Source organism: Petaurus breviceps, unplaced genomic scaffold (assembly GCF_028583685.1).
Source record: "Petaurus breviceps papuanus isolate PSGF00001 unplaced genomic scaffold, PetGlider_PUasm1.0 446, whole genome shotgun sequence".
Taxonomy (NCBI): domain Eukaryota; kingdom Metazoa; phylum Chordata; class Mammalia; order Diprotodontia; family Petauridae; genus Petaurus; species Petaurus breviceps.
The window spans coordinates 1,428,174-1,452,629 of NW_027186338.1; the positions used below are offsets into that span (position 1 = coordinate 1,428,174).

General features: G+C 37.7%; 1 protein-coding gene across 10 annotated transcripts in view; it reads left to right on the forward strand.

Moving 5' to 3' along the window:
* Positions 1–24,456, forward strand: part of LOC138171517 (zinc finger protein 420-like) — a 39,350-nt gene that overhangs the window by 12,721 nt on the left and 2,173 nt on the right. For 9 of the 10 annotated variants that reach the window (XM_069101030.1, XM_069101032.1, XM_069101027.1 and 6 more), the window contains 3 exons: positions 19,461–19,587; positions 20,331–20,426; positions 23,285–24,456. The exon at positions 23,285–24,456 is cut by the window's right edge and continues 2,173 nt beyond it. In XM_069101030.1, the coding sequence (XP_068957131.1) occupies positions 19,461–19,587; positions 20,331–20,426; positions 23,285–24,456 (1,395 nt within the window). The remainder of the gene's footprint in view (positions 1–19,460; positions 19,588–20,330; positions 20,427–23,284) is intronic. The other variant, XM_069101036.1, reaches the window with a different exon arrangement.

A 24,456-nucleotide genomic window follows, 5' to 3' on the forward strand; every position in this document is an offset into this window, starting at 1 on the left:
AAAAGTGGGTGCTTCCAACCTCCCTCCCCCACAGTCTGCCCTCCCTTCCATCATCCTCCCTCATCCCCTTCCCCCTACCCCCCTGTAGGGTGAGATACCCTATTTAGTGTGTATGTCATTCCCTCCCTAAGCTAAATTCAATGAGAATAAGGTTGACCCATTCCCTTTTGCCTTTTTGTTCTTCCCCTCCATTGTGACCATTTTCCCTTGCCTCTTCTGTATGAGATATGCACAGCCACAGCGTCTCAACTGTTTCCCCCTCCAGGGGGTAAAGGCCTGACTTCACTCCCAAACTCCAGGTTCACAAAGTCCACACTGCACTGACCTCTCACTTTGTCCTTAGCATCTATATAGGTTGATAATTCTGGAAATTGCCACAGCTGCTGGTGATCTGAAGCCCCTCCAGCTGGTGGCTGGTTGGGCTGCCCTGAGGCTATAACCCCAGGCTCACATGGGGCTGGGCTTGGCTCCCAGAGCACTGCGCTGGATTCCTGCCGGCCTGCCGGGGTGTCCTCAGCGGGAGGTTAGCTTCTCTGTGTCATTTTGTGGGTTCTGTAGCTCCAGAGTTTGTTCAGAGTCACCTTTTACATGAATTAGAGGAGGTGGAAGTGTGAGCCCGGCGAAAGTCCTGTTTCTACTTCGCCATCTTGACTCCACCCCTTTTTTGGTGTTTTAAAAATGTCATTAGCTTCCCCTTGCTCAATTCTAGTTTTCAAAGAACTATTTTCTTCCTTAACTTTTTGATTCTCTATTTCAAGTTGGTTAATTTTCTTTTTATAATTTTCTTGGACTGTTCTTGGTTCTTTTTTTTGTTTTTCAATTTTTCCTTAATCTCTGTCGTTTGATTTTTTTTTTTAAGCAATTGGGGTTAAGTAACTTGCTCAAGGTTACATGGCCAGTTATTTCTGGGTGTGGTGGTAAGTATCTAAGCCCGGATTCGATCCCAGGTCATCCCGACTCTGGGGCTGATGCTCTTACTCACTGTGCTACCTGGCCGATCTGAAGATTATCATCTTTTTTTTTTTTTTGCTTTTTGGAGGGCAATTGGGGTTGAGTAATTTGCCCAAGGTTACACAGCTAGTTTCGTTTTTGTGAGGGTGTTAAGTGTCTGAGGCTGGAACTGAACTTGGGTCCTCCTGACTCCGGGGCCTGCACTTTACTCACTGTGCCACCTAGCTGCCCCTCATTTGATTTTTGAAGTCCTTCCAAGAACTCTTTGTACTTGGGACCATTTGACACTTCTCATTGAAAAAGGAGTAGCTTTTTTAGCTCTATTATCTTCCTCTGAATATGATCCCCGATCTTCCCTATCCACATAGTAGCTATCTATGCTTGGATTTTTTTTCCTTCCTGGCTTGCTCATTTTAATTTTAATTTTGTTTTTAGCATCTATTAGCATAATTAAGTTTTAGTCCTAGGGTGTAGGGAATGATGCCACAAGTCTCAGGATCTTTTTACTGTTATTTTCTGAGGACTGTCTCGGGTTTCAATCTTAGGCTCTCCTCTAAGCCATGGCTCAAGGCCCCACTCTGCTGTCCTGCACATGCTCTTGCTCCCTGCAGTCCCTTTGGTGGCTGCAAAGTACAGCTTCCCTCTCTGCTCTGGAACTGAAATCAGGGACTCTGCTCTCCTGCAAGTGCCCACAGCCAGCAGGGGCCCTGCAGCGCAGCCTCTGTGATGTGTCTGGTCAGCACAGCTGTGTTTGACATCTCTTGTCAGTGAAAGGTCCTTCAATCTTCTCCTACTAAACCTTCAGATCCCCACACTGTCCTTAAGGTGAAAGCTCCTGAGACTGAAGCTTCCACCCAACCCCTCCCAACTCTTCCAACAGGAAGAGTTGTCCTGGAGGTGTTTACACTTCACTTAGGCTGAACTTCTCCTCCTAGGGGTCGAGTTCCTGGGGACTTCTTGGATTGTCTTAGATGGACAACTTTGTTTATTTTTGCTGCTCTATATTCCCTCTCAGGTGATGTTCTGTCTTTTTTTTTTTTTTTTTAGGAAATTTGGAGAGCCAAAATTTTTCTGACCTCCATCTTCCTAGAATCCTCTCTCCCATTTGTATGTATTCTTACCTGTTTGAACCACATGAGAGGGCAGTTCTAGCTTTGCCACCCCTCTTCCTTTTCCTTTACAATTTAATTGTTCCTTCTTTTTTCTCCTATAATTTACCCCATTTTCCTACTTCCTTCCCCCTTTTCCTAGTACATCCCCCTTTCTCATCTATCTGTTTTTTTTTTTTAGATCATCTCAACATTATCCACTCACACCAGTACCCTCTGTTTATGTAGGCTCTGCCAAATGAAAGACAGTTTTTGCCCTAAGGAGTTCATAATCTCATGGGGAATGAAAACTTAGAAAACGGAACTGAAAAAATTCCGAGTTGAGGAGCAAGGTGGGAGCAAGGTGCTCCCACAGTGATATATCAGGATTAGGAAAGGCAGAAGCAGAATTGTCAGGGGAATGAAGCATAAATGGCCTCGACCTTTCGTAAAATGGAGGCCCCCAATTTTCTTTACTTCTTTAAAACTGTCTCATGATTTCTGTGTTTTAAAAAGTTTTAAACACATTTTTATTTAAAGTTTTGTGTTCCAAATTCCTTCCCTCCCTTCCTTCCCCCCTCTAAGGCAGTAAGCAATCAAAGATAGGTTATATAGGTGAAATTATGTAAAACATTTCTGTATTAGTCATTTTATATAGAAGACTCAATTAAAAAAATAAAATTGAAAAATAGCATATAACAGCCTGTATTCAGTCAATATCAGTTCTTTCTCTAAAGGTGGATATTATACTTTGTTATTAGTCCTTTGTGATTTTCTTGGATTATTGTATGACTGAGAATAGCTAAGTCAGTCACAGTTCTTCATCAAGTATAATATTGTCACTGTGTACAGTGTTCTCCTGGTTCTGTTCACTTCACTTTACATTAGTTCATAGAAAGTCTTTCCAAATCTTTCTTTTCTTTAGAAAAAGTCTTTTCCAATTTTTGGAAATTGTCCTGCTTGTCATTTTTACAGCACAATAATTATACCATTACAATCATATATCACAGTTTGTTTAGCCGTTCTCCAATTGATGGGCATCCCTTTGATTTCCAATTCTTAGTCACCACAAAAAGAGCTGCTATCAATATATTTGTACAAATAGGTCCTTTTCCCTTTTTCTGTATGTTTTGAGAATAGAGATCTAGCAGTGGTATTCCTGGATCAAAGGATGTGTAGACTTTTATAGCCCTTTCGGCATAGTTCCAGAATGCTCTCCAGAACTGTTGGATTGGTTTACAGCCCCACTAGTAGTGCATGAGTGTCCCAGTTTGCTCACATCGCCTTCAACGTCCAACATTTTCCTTTTCTGTCATATTAACCTGTCTGGTAGGTGTGAGGTGGTACCTCAGAATTGTTTTAATTTGCATTTTTCTAATCAATAGTAATTTAGAATATTTTTTCATAAGTCTATAGATAGCTTTCATTTCTTTGTCTGAAAACTGCCTGTTCATATCCTTTAACTGTTTATCAGCTGGGGAATAACATTGTATTTTGATAAATTTGATTCAATTCTCTATATATTTTGGTCCTAAATTCTTCCCCTATCCATAGATCTAACAGCTAAATTATTCCATGCTCTCTTAATTTGCTTATGGTTTCACCCTTTATGTGTAAATTGTGTGTCCATTTTGACCTTATCTAAGTAAACAGTGTGAGATGTTTGTCTATGCCTAGTTTCTGCCATACTGTTTTCCAGTTTCCCAGCAATTTTTGTCAAATAATGAGAAGCTTGGATCTTTAGATTTATCATATACTAGATTATTATGGTTATTTGCTATAATGTAATTTGTACCTAATCAATTCCACTGATCCATTACTCTTTTTCTTAGCCAATAATTGCCGCTTTGTAATATTGTTTGAAATCTGATACAGCTAGACCACCTTCTTTTGCAGTTTTTTTATTGATTCTTTTGATATCCTTGAACTTTTGTTTGCTGCTAACACACAGCCATTCTTACAAATAAAACAAATATTAATAACTTCATAAGCACTGCATATTTACATAAATAATGAGTGGTGTTCCAAGAAATAACTATTTTTGAAAGCAAAGTGAAGTCTTTAAATTGACAAGCGAAACACGTGATTACATAATAGTGTTACTGACATGGCTAGGAGGTAAGATCATTACATTATTTGAGTATCAGTCAATAATGTTCATAGATGTGTTCCAGGGTGTCAATATCCACTACAGTACTACAGCTCTCTGAAACTACTAGTAATAAGAGCACCAGCCCCAGAGTCGAGAGACCTGGGATCGAATCCGGGCTCAAACACTTAGCACCCACCCAAAAACACCTGGCCATGTAACCTTGAGCAAGTTACTTAACCCTGATTGCTTAAGGATGGCCAGGTGGCACAGTCAGTAAGAACACGGGCCCCAGAGTCAGGATGACCTGGGATCGAATCCAGGCTTAGATACTTAGCACCACACCCAGAAATAACTGGCTCTGTAACCTTGAGCAAGTTACTTAACCCCAATTGCTTTAAAAAAAAAACTACTAGTAAACTTCAAATTTATTATTTATTAAACATTTCTGAAAACTACTGGAAGCATAAGAGAACAAGAGTCATTCCCAAAGTTAGTCAAACATTAAAAACAGACAGTTATAAGAAGAAAAGTAGGCCCCCAGGCAAGTGAGCAGACTGTGCATCCCACCCTCAGCAAAAGCCACCAGCAAGGCTTTGACCCCACTGCTGGCCAGTACTAAAGCCCTGCCCTAGGATTTACCAACAGTAAGACCCCAAGTCTAGGGCCTAAAAGCAGAGAAACTCTGTTTCCCCAGCAACCCAGCAGCAAGGCACCAACCCCCCCCCCCCCAGGCAGATCAGTAACAAAATTACTTTTCAGAGCCTGCAAAGCAGAGAGGCCCCAATTCTATAGCAACTGCAGCAACAGGATCCCACCCCTAGAGCAGATGAGCCACAAGATTTCTACTCCAGAAAGTAGACCAGCCACCACTCCGTTGCCATAGTAACATAGCAGTAAATTTTTAAGATCTTCCCTGCCCCTAGGCTAAAGTGCACCTGGAGCCTGGGGTGGGAGGCTTGTTTTTCAGTAGGTACTTTTTGATTGGCCAGGGAGTCAATAAGGTTGTTACATTCTCTGAGCCAGGAGAAGGCTATGTAAGCCCTGATGTGTAGCTTTGTTTTGGGGCTCACTGTTCTGTGATTTGATCTGGATTCTGGGAAGCCCTTGTTGAGAGCCCTGCCTCAGCTTTGAAAAACCCAGATGTTGAAACCCAGATGTTGATTTGGTATGGATGTAATGGCTGGACAGTTTGGAAACTGTCTACTTGATCTGTTTCTCTGTCTTGATAATTCTGTCTGTATATTCTGAATTTCGGGGTGCTGACCTTTTTCCCCTGAACTAGGTAAATGATATATGTTTGACTGATTAAAGTTCAATAAAAAAAAACTGCAAAAGAAGGTGGTCTAGCTGTATCAGATTTCAAACGATATTACAAAGCGGCAATTATTGGCTAAGAAAAAGAGTAATGGATCAGTGGAATTGATTAGGTACAAATTACATTATAGCAAATGACCATAATAATCTAGTATATGATAAATTCAAAGATCCAAGCTTCTCATTATTTGACAAAAATTGCTGGGAAACTGGAAAACAGTATGGCAGAAACTAGGCATAGACAAACATCTCACACTGTTTACCTAGATAAGGTCAAAATGGACACACAAGATGAATTTTATTATTCTTTTTTTGTTAATTTTTAATTTTGTTTTTTGCTTTTTTGAGGGGGGAAGGTAGGGCGATTGGGATTAAGTCACTTGCCCAAGGTCACACGGCTAGTTTTTGTGTTGTGTCTGAGGCCAGATTCGAACTCAGGTCCTCCTGACTCCAGGGCCTATGCTTTATTCATTGTGCTACCTAGTCATCCCTGAATTTTATTATTCTTTTCTAGACCTATAAAATACTTTTTTTTATAGTTTGATTGGCATGGCCCTGAATAAATAGGTCAGTTTAGGTAGAATTGTCATTATTATTATGTTGTTATATTATTATGTTGGCTTAGCATACCTGTGAACAATTAATATTTTTACAATTGTTCAGATCTGACTTTATTTGTGTGAAGTGTTTTATAGTTGGGTTCATATATAGTACCTGGGTTTGTCTTGGCAGGTAGACCCCCAAGTATTGTGTAATGTCTCAGTTATTTTAAATGAATTAGAAATACTGATGATTTATGTGGGGTTTTTTTGTATCCTGCAGCTTTGCTAAAGTTGTTAATAATTTCACATAGTTTTTTAGTTGATTTTCTAGGATTCTCTAAATATAATATGTCAGCAGAAAAGAGTGATAGTTTTGTTTTATCATTGCCTATTCTAACTCCTTTAATTTCTTTTTCTTCTCTTGTTGCTATAGCTAACATTTCTAATTCAGTATTAAATAATAGAGGCGATAATGGGCATCCTTCTTCACCCCTGATTGTATTGGGAAGCCTTCTAGCTTATCCCCATTATAGATAATGCTTTCTGATAGTTTTAGATAGATATTTCTTATCAATTTAAGGTAAGCTTCATTTATTCCTATGCTCTCTAGTGCTTTTAATAGGAATGGATTCTTTTTTTTATCAAAGGGTTTTTCAGCATCTATTGAGATAATCATATGGTTTGCTTTGTTTTTTCATAAAATTGATATGATCAGTTATGTTGAAAGTTTTCCTAATATTGAACCAGCCCTGCATTTCTGGTATAAATTTCACCTGGTCACAGTGCATAATCCTTGTGACATATTTCTATAATCTCTTTGCTAGTATTTTATTTAAAATTTTCCATCAATATTCATTAGGAAAATTGGTCTGTAATTTTTTTGTTTTGGCTTTTCCTGGTTTAGGTATCAGCACCATATTTGTGTTGTAAAGGAAATTTGGTAGGACACCTTCTTCACTTGTTTTTCCAAATAATTTATACTGTGTTGTGCTTAATTGTTCTTTGAATGTTTGGTAGAATTCACTTGTGAATCCATCTATCCTTGAGGTTTTTCCTTAGGCAATTCATTGATGGTTTGTTCAATTTCTAAGATTGGGTTATTTAAGTATTTGATTTCTTCTGTTAATCTGGGTAATTTATATTTTTGTAGATATTCTTCCATTTCATTTAGATTGTCAAATAATTGGTATTCTGTCTCGTCATTTTCTTTAATGAAATTTTCAGTTGTTTCTATGATTTGTTCTTTGACCCACTTATTCTTTAGCATTAGATTTTTAAATTTCCAGTTAATTTTTAATCTCTTTCCATTGTCCAGTACTAAATGTAATTTTTATTACATTGTGATCTGAAAAGGATGCATTTACTATTTTTACTTTTTTGCGTTTGGTTGTGAGGTTTTTCTGCCCTAATACATGGTCAGTTTCTGTGTAGGTGCCATGTACTGCTGAGAAAATGATATATTCTTTTCTATTTCCATTCATTTTTCTCCAGAGATCTGTCATATCAAACTTTTCCAGAATTTTATTCACCGTCTTTACTTCTTTCTTGTTTATTTTTTGGTTAAATTTATCTAGTTCTGAGAGGGGAAATTGAGGTCTGCCACTAGTATAACCTGATTATCTATTTCTTCCTGTAACTCATTCAAGTTCTTCAAAAAGTTAGATGCTCTACCATTTGGTGTATATGCTTAGTATTGATGTAACTTCATTGTCTGTGTGCTTTTCAGTAAGATATAGTTTCCTCATTTATGTCCTTTTATTAGATCTATGTTTTGCTTTTGCTTTGTCTGAGATAATGATTGCTTTTTTTACTTCAGCTTTTTTTGCGTCAGCTGAAGCATAATAGATTCTGCTCCAGCCCCTTTCTTTTACCCTGTGTGTGTCTCTCTGTTTCAAATGTGCTTCTTTTAAGCAATATACTATAGGATTCTGGTTTGTTTCTTGTGTTTTTTTGGAGAGGAGAAGGCAAGGCAGTTGGGGTTAAGTGACTTGCCCAAGGTCACATAACTAGTTAAGTGTCAAATGTCTGAGACCAGATTTGAACTCAGGTCCTCCTGACTTCAGGGCCAGTGCTTTATTCACTGCACCACCTAGCTGCCCCAAGGATTCTGGTTTTTAATGCATTCTGCTGTCCACTTCCATTAAAGTAAGATAGATTTCTATATGCAACTGAATGTGTATGTTATTTCCTCTTGGCCAATTTTGATGAGAGTAAGGTTTAAGTTTTACCTGCCACTCTCCCAACTCCTCTTCCTCTCCATTATAATAACTTTTTCATGACTCTTTTATGTGGGATAATTTACCCCATTTAATTTCCTTCTCCTTCCAGTGCAATTTTCTTTCTCATTCATTTATTTTGTTTTACATGGTATCATTCCATCAAAGTTGCCTCATATCCACACCCTCTGTCTATATATACTCCTTCTAATTATTATTATAGTAATGTAGTTGAGTTACAAAAATTATCATGCCATATGGAAATATAAACAGTTTAACCTTATTGAATTTCTTATGTTTTCTCTTATTTCACTTTTACCTTTTTACATTTCCCTTGAGTCTTGTATTTGGAGGTCACATGTTTTATTCAGCTCTGTTCTTTTATTTAGAAATTCTTGAAAGTTTTCTGTTTCATTAAGTATCCATTTTTTCTCCCTCTGAAAGATTGTATTCACTTTTGTTGGGTAAATGATCTTTAGTTGTAATCCTAACTCCTTTGCCTTCTGATGTATCATATTTCAAGCTCCTGATTCTTTAATGTGGATGCTGCCAAATCCTGTGTAATCCTAACTATAGCTTGTGATACTTTCTCCTTAATCAGTGAGTTGAAGAATTTGGCTGTGATGTTCCTTGGAGTTTTCATTTTGGGATTTTCAGGCAGTAATTGGTGGATTCTTGTAATTTCTATTTTACCTTCTGGTTCTACTATATATCAAGGCAGTTTTCTTTGATAATTTCATGAATGATGTTTTACAGTCCTTTTTTTTATGATCATAGCTTTCAGGTAATCCAATAATTCTTATATTATTTCTCCTGAATCTGTTTTCTAGGTCAATTTTTTTTTCCCAATAAGAAATTTCATATTTTCAATTTTTTTCCTCATAAACTTTTGTGTATCATTTCCCATGCTATTGACTCTATTTTCATAATTCACTTGTATTACTCTCAATTTTTTTCAAAATTTTTCTTCTACTTCTCTAAGTGGCTTTTAAAAATTCTTTTGAAGTTCTTTCAAGGAATCCTTTTTAGGTCTGAGAACAAATTACATTTTTCTTTGAGACTTCACATGTAGCCATTTTGATGCTATTGTCCTCTTCTAAGCTTATGCCTTGATCTTGTCACCATAGTAACTTTCTATAGTCAAGCTCTTTTTCTTTTTTGCTCATTTTTTCCTGCCCTTTTTTTTTTTGTTTTTTTGTAACTTGGCATTTTTATATGAGTTGGCCTCTTGCCCCGCATTGTCCCCAATTTTTTGTGCTGGGGATATGGGTCTTACCAATGGCTTTCCCTAGGCTTCAGGGCTTAGCTGCTTACTTTCTCTAGAGAATAGGCTTCTCTTCTGGCACAATGTACTGGGGGGTTTGGGTTTTTAGTTGCTGGCCTGCTCAAGGATTGGGGCCTGTAGCAGCAAGCACCCCAGCGTCCCCAGGGTGTCTGCCAACACAGGTTCTTGGATCTGCTTTGTTAAAGGAAAGCAACTCAAAATGGGTTAACAAGCTTACTTTAATCAGTCAAACATATGTATCCTTTACCTAGTTCAGAGGAAAAAGATCAGCACCCCGAACTTCAGAATATACAGACAGAATTATCAAGACAGAGAAACAGATCAAGTAGACAGTTTCCAAACTGTCCAGCCATTACATCCATACCAAATCAACATCTGGGTTTTTCAAAGGCGAGGCAGGGCTCTCAACAACGGCTTCCCAGAATCCAGATCAAATCACATAACAGTGAGCCCCAAAACAAAGCTACACATCAGGGCTTATATAGCCTTCTCCTGGCTCAGAGAATGTAACAACCTTATTGACTCCCTGGCCAATCAAAAAGTACCTACTGAAAAACAAGCCTCCCACCCCAGGCTCCAGGTGCACTTTAGCCTAGGGGCAGGGAAGATCTTAAAAATTTACATTCCCATTACAGGGCCTTGCTGCTATGTTACTATGGCAACGGAGTGGTGGCTGGTCTACTTTCTGGAGTAGCAATCTTGTGGCTCATCTGCTCTAGGGGTGGGATCCTGTTGCTGCAGTTGCTATAGAATTGGGGCCTCTCTGCTTTGCAGGCTCTGAAAAGTAATTTTGTTACTGATCTGCCTGGGGGGGGGGGTTGGTGCCTTGCTGCTGGGTTGCTGGGGAAACAGAGTTTCTCTGCTTTTAGGCCCTAGACTTGGGGTCTTACTGTTGGTAAATCCTAGGGTGGGGCTTTAGTACTGGCCAGCAGTGGGGTCAAAGCCTTGCTGGTGGCTTTTGCTGAGGGTGGGATGCACAGTCTGCTCACTTGCTGGGGGCCTACTTTTCTTCTTATAACTGTCTTCAGTGGGAGGTTAGTTTCTCTGTGTCATTTTGTGGGTTCTGCAGCTTCAAAGTTTGTTGAGTCCCCTTTTACATGGATTGGGGAAGGTGAAGCCAGAGCCGAGCAGAGGTCCTGCTTCTACTCTGCCATCTTGACTCCAACCCCTCCAAGAAATCAACTTCTTAAAAGTAGAATTGACCAAATGGAAAAAAGGTCCACTGAAGGAAAACAACTCCTTGAAAAGTAGAATTGGCCAAATGGAAAAGGGGGTGCAGAAGCTAACTGAAGAAAATAATTCCTTAAAAATTAGAATTAGGCAAGTAGAAGCTAAGGGCTTTATGATACATTGAGAACCAGTTAAACAAAAGCAAAAAAAAAAAGAAAAAAAGAAAATGTAAAATACCTCATTGGGGGAAAAAAGCCACAACTGACGCAGAAAAAAAAACCTGACCCAGGGAAAGTAAGTAATTTAAGAATTATTGGACTACCTGAAAGTCATATTTAGAAAAAAGCCTGGACAACGTCTTTCAAGAAATTATCAAGGAAATTGCCTTGATATTCTAGAATCATAGGATAAAATAGTAATTGAAAGAATCTACCAATCACTTCTTAAAGAGATCATGAAATGAAAACTCAAATCAGTGTTGTAGCCGAATTCCAGAAATATGTCAACAAGAAAATACTGCAAGCAGCCATAAGGAAACAATTCAAATATCCATGAGCTACAATTAGGTTTACACAGGATTTAACAGCTTTTACATGAAAGTATTTAGAGGGTTCGGAATATGATATTTTGGAAGGCAGAGGAACTTGAATTAATTAATTCTTGGATTAAGAATCAACTACCCAGCAAAACTGAGCATAATCTTTCAGGGAAAACAGTGGACATTCAGTTAGATAGGGACTTCCAAAATTTCTTGATTAAAAGACCAAGGATAAATAGAAAATTTGATCTTCAAATACAAGACTCAAGAGCAGCCTAAAAAGTTAGGGGAAAAATGTTATTCAATAAAGTTAAACTTTTTACATCTCTCCACATTAAGATACATAAAACTCTTAAAAACTGTATCTCTATTAGGGCAGTGAGAAGGCAGAGGCTGAGGGTATAAGTTGACTTTGATGTGATATTAAAAAAATTTGAGGAATGAATAAAAGGATTGTACTGGGGAAGAGGAAAGGGGCAGACAGCAGAATGAATTAAAAACCAGAATCCTATAATATGTTGTTTATAAGAGATACTTTTGAAGTAGAGATACACACAGAGACTGGAGCAGAATATATCATGGAAGGAAATAAAGAGCAGGGAGTTAGCAATCTTGATCTCAGACAAAGCAAAAATAGATCTAATTAAAACCCACAAAGAAGGAAAGTACATCTTGCTAAAAGGTACCATAGATGTACTAAACTTGTATGTACTAAATGGTATAACATCCAGAGTTCTAAAGAAGTAAAATAAGTTACAGGAGGAGATAGAGAGTAAAACTATACTAGTGGTGAACCTCAGTGTACCCTTTTCAGAAGTAGATGAATCTAACCACAAAATAAACAAGAAAGGCAGTAAGGAAGTGACTGTAATTTTAGAAAAGTTAGATATTATAGACCTCTGAAGAAAACTGGATGGGCAAAGAAAAGAATATACCTTTTTCTCTGTGGCATTTGGCACCTACACAAAAATTGACCATGTCTTACAGCATAAAAACCTCACAATCAAATGCAGAATGGTGGAAATATTAAATACATCCTTTGAAGTGGGATTGAGAGACCAAAAATTGTCAGTAGCCAAGTCCTTCTTAGTACACTGTGGCTGTTACTATGCACAATGTTTTCTTGGTTCTGCTCACTGCGCTTTATATTGGCTTGTGTATGTCTTTTTAGGTTTTTCTGAAATCATCTTACTTGTCATTTCTTATAGTACATATATTTCTTATAGAATTTAATATTTCTTATATTCCATGATAATCATATACCACAACTTTTTTAGCCATTCCCTAATTGATGGACATCCCCTCAGTTTCCAATTCTTAGCCATCACAAAAAGAACTGTCATAAATCTTTTTGTACAAAAAAGTCTTTTCTCTTTTTTTGGATCTCTTTGGGGTACGGACCTAGAAGTGGTATTGCTGGATCAAAGGGTGTGCATAGTTTTATAGCCCTTTGGGCATAGTTTCAAATTGTTCTCCAGAATGGTTGGATCAGTTCATAACTCTACCAGCAATGCATTAGTGTCTCAGTTTTCCCACATTCCCTCTAACTTTTATGATTTACCTTTTTGGTCATGTTAGCCAGTCTGATAGGTGTGAAGTGGTACCTTAGAGTTGTTTTATTTTGCATTTCACTAATCAATAGTCATTTGGAGCATTTCTTTTCATATGACTACAGATAGCTTTGATTTCCTAGAAAGTTACCTATTCATATCCCTTGACCATTTATTAATTGGGGAATGCCATATATTCTTATTTTTTGCTTCTTGGAGGGCAGTTGGGGTCAAGTGACTTGCCCAAGGTCACACGGATAGTTTTGTGTTAAGTGTCTAAGACTGGATTTGAATTCAAATCTTCCTGACTCCAGGGCCGGTGCTCTATTCACTGCATCCCCTAGCCACCCCAATGCCATGTATTCTTATAAATTTGACTCAGTTCTTTATATATTTGAGAAATGAAGCCTTTGTCAGACACTTGCTGTAAAATATTTTACATTTTTCTGCTTTTCTTCTAATTCTGGTTGAATTGGATTTAGTTGTGCAAAAACTTTATAATTCTACATAATCAAAATCATCCATTTTATATTTCATAATGTTTTATATTTTGTTTGGTCTTAAATTCTTTCCTTCTCCATAGATCTGATAGGTTAATGTCTGATTAAGGAGATTTGGGATTCGCATGAACAGAACACTCAACACTTCAAAAGACCCAATATAGTTTATTTAGAATATAGGCAAATGGGAAGGAAAACTAAAATAACAGAGTAAAAGGCTTAGAAATAGCAGAATAAGAGCAACTATGATTACACATACACACACACACACACACACACATAGATAGAGTAACACACACACTGGATAGAGGCCAGTCCCTCCAAGGGCACCCTCCCCCTCCTCCCCAAAAGCCATATCTCATTGGAATGGCTAATTCCAGGAATGGTGAAGTTCCTATCTCTTCTCAAGGACCTAGCCAGGGTCCCAGAAAAAGATTAGCCCTCACATTCTCAGGATTCTCTGTTCCAAAACAGCTTGGGGTAATAATAGAAAGGTCATGTTGAGTTAGGGCCTTGGTTTGTCTAATCTTATTCCTCACAGAGGGGCTTTATTTTGCCCCTTCAGTTAACTCTTCAGTGCTCTCCCAATTTGCTTATGACATCAGCTTTTGTCTGTAAATTATCTACCCATTTTGACCTTATCTTAATGTATGGCATGGGGTGTTGGTCTTTACCTAGTTTTTCCCATGCTGTTTTCCAGTTTTTCCAGCGCTTCTTGTCAAATAATTTTTGTCCTAAAAGCTTTTGAGGTTTATCAAATACCAGATTACTGTAGTCATTTACTACAGTGTCTTGTGTACCTAATCTGTTCCACTGATCCACCACTCTTATTTCCAAGTTGTTTTGGTAATTATCACATTATGATATAATTTTTGATCTGTTATAGCTAGGTCACCTTCCTTTACCTTTTTTTTTTCTTCAATTTCCTTGATATTCTTGACCTTTAAAAGTTCTTCAAGATGAATTTTTTATTACTTCTTTGGCTCTATAAAATAATTTTTTGATAGCTTGATTGTATGGCACTGAATAAATAGATTGATTTAGGTAGAATTGTAATTTTTATTACATTGGTTAAGCCTACCCCTGAGGAAGTAAAATTTTTCCAATTGTCTAAATCTCTCTTTGTGTGCAAAGTGTTTTGCAATTGTTTTCATAGAATTCCTGGCTTTGTCTTTGTAGGTAGATTCCCAGAATACTTTTTGTTGTCTTCAGTTATGTTAAATGGAATTTCTCTATTTCTTTCTGCTGGACTTTGCTGTTAATATGAAGGAATGCTGATGATTTATGTGCATTTATTTTGTATCCTGAAGTTTTACTGAAAGTGTTCATTATTTCAACTAGGTTTTTAGTTGATTCTCTAGAATTCTCCAAGTATACCATCATATCATCTGCAAAGAGTGACACTATATTTTCTTATATGTCCATTTTTTCCACCTAAAGTATTAAACTCGGTTTTTCAGGGTAGATGATTCCTGCTTGTAATCCTAACTCCTTTGCCTTCCAGAATATCATATTCCAATCCCTTTGGTTCTTTAATGTAGAAGCTGCTAAATGTTGTGTAATCCTGACTATGGCTCCATGATATTTGATTTATTTCTTCCTGGCTGCTTGCAGTATATTCTCCTTGACCTGGGAGTTCTGGAATTTGGCTCTGCTATTTCTTGTAGTTTTCCTTTGAGTATTTCTTTAGGTGGTGATAGGAGGAGTCTTTCAATTTCAATTTTACTCTTTTGTTCTAGGATATCAGGGCAGTTTTCCCTGAAAATTTCTTGAAAGATGATCTCCAGGGTTTGTTCTTGATGGTGCCTTTCAAGTAGTGCAATAATTTGTAAATTATCTCTGCGGGATCTGTTTTCCATGTCAGTTGTTTTTCCAATTAAAAGTTTCAAATTTTCTTTTTTTAAATAAAGTTTGTTTATTTTTAGTTTACAACATTCATTTCCACAAGATTTTGAGTTACAAATTTTCTCCCCTTCTTTCCCCTACCCACCATCCCAAAACAGCGATCCCACTGAATACCCTCACCCCCAATCTACTCTCTCCTATATCTTCCTCCGTACCCCCTCCGAATTTCTGGTAGGGTGAGATGGATCTCCATACCTCACTGCCTCTATATCTTATTTCCCAGTTGCATGTAAAAAAAAATAAAATATATTTTTTAACATTTGATTTTAAAACTTTGAATTCTAGATTTTTTTCCCTTCTTCCCTCGTTACCCACCTTTACTGGGAAGATAAGCAATTCAATATAGGTTGTACATGTGTAATTATTCAAAACATTTCCATAATGGATATATTGTGAAAGATTGACTGTATTTTCCTCCACCCTGTCCCCCCCTCCCCACTTGTTCTCTTCTCTACTTTGACCCTGTCCCTCTTCAAAAGTGTGAACTGCCTTCCCTCCCAATCTGCCCTCCCTTCTATCATCCCTTCTCTCATCCCCTTCCCCGCTACTTTCCTGTAGGGTAAGATATCCAATTGATTGTGTTTGTTATTCCCTCCTTAAGCCAAATTCAATGAGAGTAAGGTTGACCCATTCCCTTTCACCTTCCTGCTCTTTCCCTCCATTGTAACAGGTTTCTCTTCCCTCTTTTATATGAGATAATTTACCCCATTCTGTCTCTCCCTTTCTCCTGTCATTATATTCCTCTCTCACCTCTTAATTTTATTTTTTAAATATCATCCTTTCCTATTCAATTGATCCTGTGCCCTTTGTCTAGGTATGCCTGTACACATATATACACACACTCACATATATATGTACATATACATACACCTTCCTATACATACATATATATGTATACATGTATATACATATATATTCCCTTCAACTATCCTTATATGGAGAAAAGTCTTATGAGTTACAATTATTGTTTTTCTATGTAGGAATGTAAGTAGTTTAACTTTGATAAGCTCCTTATGATTTCTTTTCCCTGTTTACCTTCTCATGCTTCTCTTGCTTCTTGTATTTGAATGTAAAATTCTCTATTCAACTCTGGTTTTTTCATCAAGAATGCTTGAAAGTCCTCTATTTCATCGAATCATCATATTTTCCCCTGAAACATGATACTCAGTTTTGCTGGGTAGGTGATTCTTGGTTTTAGTCCTAGCTCCTTTGACCACTGGAATATCATATTCCAAGACCTTCAATTCCTTAATGTAGAAGCTTCTAGATCTTGTGTTATCCTGATTGTGTTTCCACAGTATTCGAATTGTTTCTCCTTGGCTGCTTGTAATATTTTCTCCTTGATCTGGGAATTCCAGAACCTGGCTATAATATTCCTAGGAGTTTTCTTTATGGGATCTTTTTCAAGAGGTGATCAGTGGATTCTTTCAACCTCTATTTTGCCCTCTAGTTCTAAAACATCAGGGCAGTTTTTCTTGAGAATTTCTTGAAGGATGATTTCTAGGTTCTTTCTTTGATCATGGCTTTCAGGTAGTCCAATATTTTTTACATTATTTCTCCTGGATCTATTTTTCAGGTCAGTGGTTTTTTCCAGTGAGATATTTCACATTGCCTTCTATTTTTTCATTTGTTTGGATCTGTTTAATATTATCTTAATTTCTCATAAAGTCATTAGTTTTCATTTGCTCCAGTCTAATTCTGAAGGAGTTATTCTCTTCAGTGAGCTTTTAAAACTTTTTCCATCTGGCAAATTCGGCTTTTTAAGGCATTCTTCTCCTCATTGGCTTTTTGGGTCTCTTTTGCCATTTGAGTTAGTCTTTTTTTTAAGGTGTTATTTTCTTCAGTTAGGTTGTTGACTTGCTTTTCATGATTTTATTGCATCCTTCTCATTTCTCTTCCCAATTTTTCTTCCACTTACCTTGATTTTCAGAGTCCTTCTTGAGCTCCTCCAAGTTTTGTAACCAGTTCATATTTTTCTTGGAAGCTTTTGATGCAGGAGTTCTGACTTTGTTGTCTTCCTCCTGTTCCATGCTTTGCCCCTTTTCGTCCCCAGCAAAGGAATCTAAGGTTTGATTGCTGTGCTTGCTTTGCTTTCTTTGCTTGCCCATGTTGCCACTAATTACTTGACTTTTGAGCTCTTTGCCACAGTAGTACTATGCTTCCAGATAGGAGAACTTTGTCCCAAATTACTGGGGTTTTCACAGCTGCGGGAGCTTTTAGTTGGGTGCCCTCTGCGGCTCTCACAAGCTATGACTCACTAGTCACATACCCCAGGACCTCCACTCAAGACAGCAATCCAGATCCAAGCAGGTTAAAGCAAGAGCGATTACCCTCTGAATGGTTGCTTCATCCCCCTACAATCTGCAGGCTAGGAGCTCTGAAGCAGCCACGTGGAGGCAGCTGCATGGCGCTGTGCCTCAGCCACTTTTCTCCCCGGGGTCTGGGGCTGAACCTTGCTCCTTACCCCCAGTTCCAACAGAGCTCCACATTGACCTTTTACTTTGCCTTTGGCATTTATGGGTTGATAATTCTGGAAACCACCACAGCTGCTAGTGATCCACTCTCCTGAAGTCAGCTCCAGCTGCTGCTGTTTGGGGCTGCCCTCCGGCTAAAATCATGGGCTTACAGGGGGCTGGACTTGGCCCCTGGCATGCTGCAATAGATCCTCCCTATCCACCTGCCAGGCTGCCTTCAGTGGGTGATTTGTTTCTCTCTGTCACTTTATAGGTTCTGTAGCTCTAAAATTTGTTTAAAGTCATAATTTATAGGTATTTGAGGTGATTATGTGGGGAACTCAAAGAGTTTTCCTGCTTCTATGCTGCCGTCTTGGCTCTGCCCCCTCAAAGTTTCACCTTTTCTTCTTTTGGTTGTATTGTTTCTTGAAGTCTCATACAGTCATTAGCTTCCACTTGCCCAATTCTAATTTTTAAGGAATTATTCTTCAATGGACTTTTGTACCTTATTTTCCATTTGTCCAATTCTGTTTTTAAAGAGTTATTTTCTTCTATAATATTTAACATCTTTTTCCATTTTGTGTGTGTTTTTAATGAAGCTATAGACACTTTTTTCTTGAAACTTTCGTGTAGATCATTTCCCAGTTTTTCTCCTACTTCTTTTACTGTTTTTTTAATACCCTTTTTAAGCTTTTCTAGAAGTTCTTTTGGGAACTTTGAGCTATTTATAATTTTCTTTTAGGCTCCACATGTTGGCATTTTGACACTAAATTTGTGCCTGTGATCTCTGTCATCATAAAACTTTATATACTCAGATTTTTTGTTGTTGTTATTGTTTTAATTTTGATTGTTTTTTGTATCTCTTTTGTGATTTTGTCCTTTTATGTAAGAATTGGGCTGTGTTCCTTCACTGTCCCAAGTATCTTGTGCTGGGGCTCAGGGCCTTACTGTTGCACTTAACTGGGTCTCAGAGTCTCACTTCCTACCCCAGTGAGATAGACCTTTCCTGATGGCCTGGTAAATTGCATTCCTGCTCTTAAATTGGGTTTGAGGCTTTTTAAAAATGTTATTTTTAGTCAGATTCAGGAGGGCTCTAAGGAGCTCATTCTTCACTCTGCCATCTTGTCACTTGAATTCCCTTAATAGTTGTTTTGTATATACAATTGCGAAAAAAAAATTTTTTTAAAGAGAGGAAGTGACTAGGGATGAAGAGATCATGCTGATACATCAAAGCAACTGAGAATGTTAGCCTGTAGACTTAGGTCCATATGATAACTACATTTCACTATTTCATTTTCATTGTTTTATTTCAGCAGGTAGAAAAAGATTAGGCATAATACTGCATGAGTTCAGAGGGCAAAGGTAGGAACTATGGGTATAGGTTGTAAAATTTATTTTATTGGAAACACTGACAGCAGTAAGCACTAATTAAGCATCCTACATGTGCCAGGCATTGTGTTGAATTCAAAGATACAAAGGAAGGCAAAAATAGTCTCTGTTCTCAAGGAACTTGCAGTCTAATAGGAAAGGAATTTTTTTTTTTTTTTTTGCTTTTTGGAGGGGGGAGGGCAGGGTAATTGGGGTTAAGTGACTTGCCCAAGGTAACACAGCTGGTAAGTTTTAAGTGTCTGAGGCTGGACTTGAACTCAGGTCCTCCAGACTCCAGGGCCAGTACTCTATTCACTGTGCCTAGCCACCCCATAGGACAGGAATTTTTAAGTACCTGCTCTATACCAGGCCCTGTACTGTGTGACACATAAATGAATAAAAAAATCCATACCGTGAAGTACTTTTCATTCACACTTTATACTAGTCAGAGCTATACCTTGGTAACCCATATATTTTTGGTGTTTCAGGAATCAGTGACATTCAAGGATGTGGCTGTGGAATTCACCTGGGAAGAGTGGCTACATTTGAACCCTTCTCAGAAAAACTTGTACAGGGATGTGATGCTGGAAAACTATAGGAACTTGGTCTCTTTAGGTAAGAACAGCTACCCTTTTGGAGTCTTTGGTATATACCACAGGGATTTTCAAGATTTTGCAGTTATTCTTTCACATACAAAAGGAAGATATTCCTAGTCCTTTTTTAACCAAGAGACAGAATACTTGTACTACTTTTTTTCTGGGGAAAAAGGTCTTTCTTTAATAGGAATGGAAACTGACTTTTTGATTTATTATTGTCCTAAATCCTCTGTGTTGCTTCAACTCAACATTTTCTGTTTAATCCTGGAGGTATCATCATACACAAAGTATTCTGATTGTATAATCAAGGAGTGTCAAATGAACTATTTTTCCAAAGTCCTACTCTGTAACCCATTCCTGAATAATATAGACTATCCTACAATGGTCACTTTTACCATCCTTGAGAACTTCCTAGGATGCCTGTTTTTTTCCCCTCCAAAAGAGTTTAAGCTAGTCTTGGATCCTTTTATTAAATTTGATGGATGTTTTATTTGATGTCAGTTCTCCTTTCCTCCTCACCACCTTAAAAGAAAAATCCTGTTTTTCCCCTCAACCAGTATGTTGAACTCTCCCTGGTTAAAACAAAACAAAACAAAATTCCAGATTCCAGACAAAATCAGTTAACATAGCGTCCTTGATGATATAAGAATGATATACCCTCATTTCCACACCTCTGTAATGAGAGTATGGTGAGTATTTAAATCATTTAAGATAGAATTCTTAAATTACCATCGCTAGCACTTTTTTCTTTTTGATGATCAGGATTTTCAGTTTCCAAACCACATGTGATCCACCAGTTGGAAAGAAAGGAAGCATTTGGGATTCCAGAGACGGATCTCCCAAGAAACTGCTATCCAGGTGACAAATGAGTCATAAACTATTGCTCTGTTGATCATTTTAGGGTAAAGTTGTTAGAAAATTTTTATCCAGTGAAATATTTCACATTTCCTTCTATTTTTTCATTCTTTGGGTTTTGTATGATCATTTCTTGATGTCTCATAAAGTCATTGCCTTTCACTTGCCCAGTTCTAATTTTTAAGGAATTATTTTCTTCAGTGAGCTTTTATACTGCCTTTTCCTTATGGCCATTTCTACTTTTTAAGGAGCTCTGTTCTTCAATGATTTTTTGGTGCCTCTTTTTCCATTTGACCAATTCTGCTTTTCAGGACATTCTTCTCCTCATTGGATTATTGTGCTTCTATTACTATTTGGCCTGTTTTGCTACTTGAAGTATTTTTTTTTTTGTGCCTCCTTTCCCATGCTATTGACTCTTTTTTTTTTTTTTAAGCAATTGGGGTTAAGTAACTTGCTCAAGGTTACACGGCCAGGTGTTTCTGGGTGGGTGCTAAGTGTCTGAGCCTGGGATTCGATCTCCAGGTCATCTTGACACTGGAGCCGGTGCTCTTACTCACTGTGTTACCTGGCTGCCCCTATTGACTCTTTTTTTTTCATGGTTTTCTTGCATAATTTATATTTTACTTTGAGGCTTTGAATGTAGGAATTTTTACTTTGTTATCTTATGAGTGTGTCTTTTAATCTTCCTTGTCACCATAACAACTTTCTCTAGTCAGAATTTTTCTTTTTGTTTGCTCATTTCCAGCCTATTTCTCAACTTTTAATTCAACTAAAGTGGGGATCTCATTGTAGGGTAGAGGCCACACTGTCCTAATCTTCTGGGGTTTCAGACAAATGTTTTCAGAGATACTTCTGGGGACTTGAAAGGTTTCAGTTCTTCCAAGGTAGTGTGATCTAAGGAGAGGTGTTTTTACTACTTTCTTGTCCTGTCCTGAGGGACTCTTCTCTGCCTGGAACTGTGACCAGGGTCCCTACTCCACTGTGGCCTCAAGCTCTGGTGTGCTAGTGCTCCGCTTCGCCTAGGGACTTCCAGCTAGCATTGTGACCCAGAACCAGTGTTCAGTGAAGCAACAGAGTCCTTCCCCCAGTTCTAGCAAAGAGACCCCTGTAATCTCCTTCTGACCAGTTTTCTGATCCCCTTACCATCTGTGGTCTGAGAACTCTAGAGAAAGCCACTACTGCTGCTGATTCAGTTGCACCCAGCCCCTCCTGCTGGTTTTCAGGAACTAGTCTGTGCCAGTACGGCTTGTGCAGGACTGTGCTCCATTCTCACTCTGCTGTAACAGACTTTTCCTACCAGCCTTCTGAGTTGTCTTGGGATGGAAAATTGTTTCACCCCCTCATTTTGTGGGTTCTGCTGCTCCAGAATTAGTTGAGGCATTATATAAAGTTCAGAGAGTTTTGGAGGAAAAGTCAGGGGGAGTCTCTTCCTTTTCTCCACTGTCTTGGTTCCACCCATCAAGTTCTTCCACAATGTTGAATGTGATGGTCTTTATTAAAGCTTGTTAGTCCCCTTGAAAAGAGCTAAGATTTTTTTTTTAAGTTACTTTTTTATGTATCTCTGCTCACATGTACCTTTCCTCTCAAAGAAAGTTGTTTCTTCTGTATGGGGTGGGTATTCTCTTATGTCCTTTGAAGATTATCTTATGCAGACATTCTTCTGCCTCACTTCCATCAATTCTCCCTTTAAAAAATAAGTATATTATTTAAAATAATAACAATATGCCTGTTTTTCTGATTATGTTGCTTTGATGCTGTCACTTTTTTAAAGCTTTTACTCATAACACAGTTCCCCTTTATTCATTCTGCCATTTTACATATCATCCTATTTTTCTTAATGCCCTGAAATTATTTTTACAAAGGCACAGTGATACATTTATATGACACAATTTTTCTAGCTATAACCCTGTCACTGAACCTATTGGTTTTCAGTATTGTGCATTTTCACAGCTGCTGTAAATATTTCTGAGAGAGATCTGTGTTTGCTTTCAGTAAAATTTTAAGGATGTAAACTTAGTAAGATCATTGGGTCAGTGGATATGAACAGTTTTGTAGCTGTAGATTAAATTGCTGTTACATTTCAGAGAAGTAGCAACAGCAGCTGAACAAGTACCTATTTCAGCATAACTGCCAACATTTCTTATCATTTTAAAGTATCTTTGCTAATTTGATCGCTATTTGTTAATAAATCCAAATTGTTTCATTTTGACAGCTTTCCTTGAGTTTGAGTAATGTTTCAGGTAACTATTGATAATTTCTGTAATGAAAAATACCTGTATGTCTTGATCACTTTTATTTTGGGAATTGGATCTTACTCTTACAAATTTTTATCTGTTCTTGATAATGTAGATAAGTTGTATTTGTAGCAGAAATTAATGGCAACAATTTTCTGTTCTGACTCCCTTTTTTCTCATGTTTCTTCTTTATTCAGCTTTCTTGATAGAGCTTCTCTCTCTCCTCCTCTCTCTAAATTGTTCGATTGTCCTTATTCTTTCTTTTCAGTTTTTTCCCTTCCTATTTTCACGTCACTTAGTAAACAAGTATTTGCAAACTCTTCATGTTCTCTACTTTTCGTGGATAGCCTTTCATTTTCTTATTCTCTTCAGATGTGATCTGTTTACAGTAGAGTAAGACTTATTCTTCCCTCCAGGAATTTTATCATAAGTCAATTTATTTATATGTGTTAACTATAAGTCCTAATATTTTCACATAAAATGAATTGTAGACCTAATTGAAAGACCAGGGAGACTAGCCCTTTCAGCTGGGAAGGCTAGAGAATAGATCTAAAACCTTTGAATACCTACAACCCTGGGGAAAGGGGAAAAAGGTACAGTTAATCAGCCCTTTGTTCTTCCTTTCAGAAAGCAAAGAATTTACTGGAGAAAGACCTTATGAATTTAATGGATGTGCAAAATCTTTCAGCCTGGATACACAGCATAGTCAACATCAGAGAATTTATACTGGATCAATTCCTTATAAATGTGAGGAATGTGGAAAGGACTTCCATTATGTATCACAGTTTACTGAACATCAAAGAATTCATACTGGAGAAAAGCCTTATGAATGTAGTGAATGTGGAAAGACCTTCAGACAGAGGATACAGCTTACTCATCACCAGAGAATTCATACCAGAGAGAAGCCTTATAAATGTGATGAATGTGGGAAAGGTTTCTTTTGGAATTCAGATTTCATGCAACATCAGAGGATTCATACCGGAGAGAAACCTTATGAATGCAACAAATGTGGAAAGGCCTTTAGAATGAAGACGCAGCTTACTCAACATCAGAGAATTCATACTGGAGAAAAGCCTTATAAATGTGAAGAATGTGGGAAGGCTTTCAGAGTGGGGACACAGCTTACTCAGCATCTGAAAATTCATCCAGGAGAAAAACCATTTGTATGTAATGAATGTGGAAAAGGCTTCTTTTGGAATTCAGATTTTATGCAACATCAGACTATTCATACTGGAGAGAAACTTTATGAATGTAATGAATGTGGCAAGTCCTTCAGATTGAAAACACAACTTACTCAGCATCAGCGAATTCATACTGAAGAGAAGCCTTATAAATGTGATGATTGTGGGAAGACCTTCAGTAGCAATCCTTCACTTAATGCACATAAGAAAATTCATACAGGAGAGATGCGTTATGAATGTAAAGAGTGTGGGAAAGCCTTCTACTACAACTCTGAACGTAATCGACATCAGAGAATTCATACTGGAGAGAAACCTTACATATGTAAGGAATGTGGGAAAGCCTTCCGCCTTACTGTACAACTTGCTCGACATAAAAGAATTCATACTGGAGAGAAACCTTATGAATGTCATGAATGTGGGAAGGCCTTTAGACGAAGGATAAAACTTAGTATGCATCAGAAAATTCATACTGGAGAGAAGCCTTATAAATGTGACGAATGTGGTTTGGCCTTCAGAATGCAGAGGCAATTTATTCAACATCAGAGAATACACACTGGAGAGAAGCCTTATGAATGTAATCATTGTGGGGAGGCCTTCAGACTGAGGCCACAGCTTACT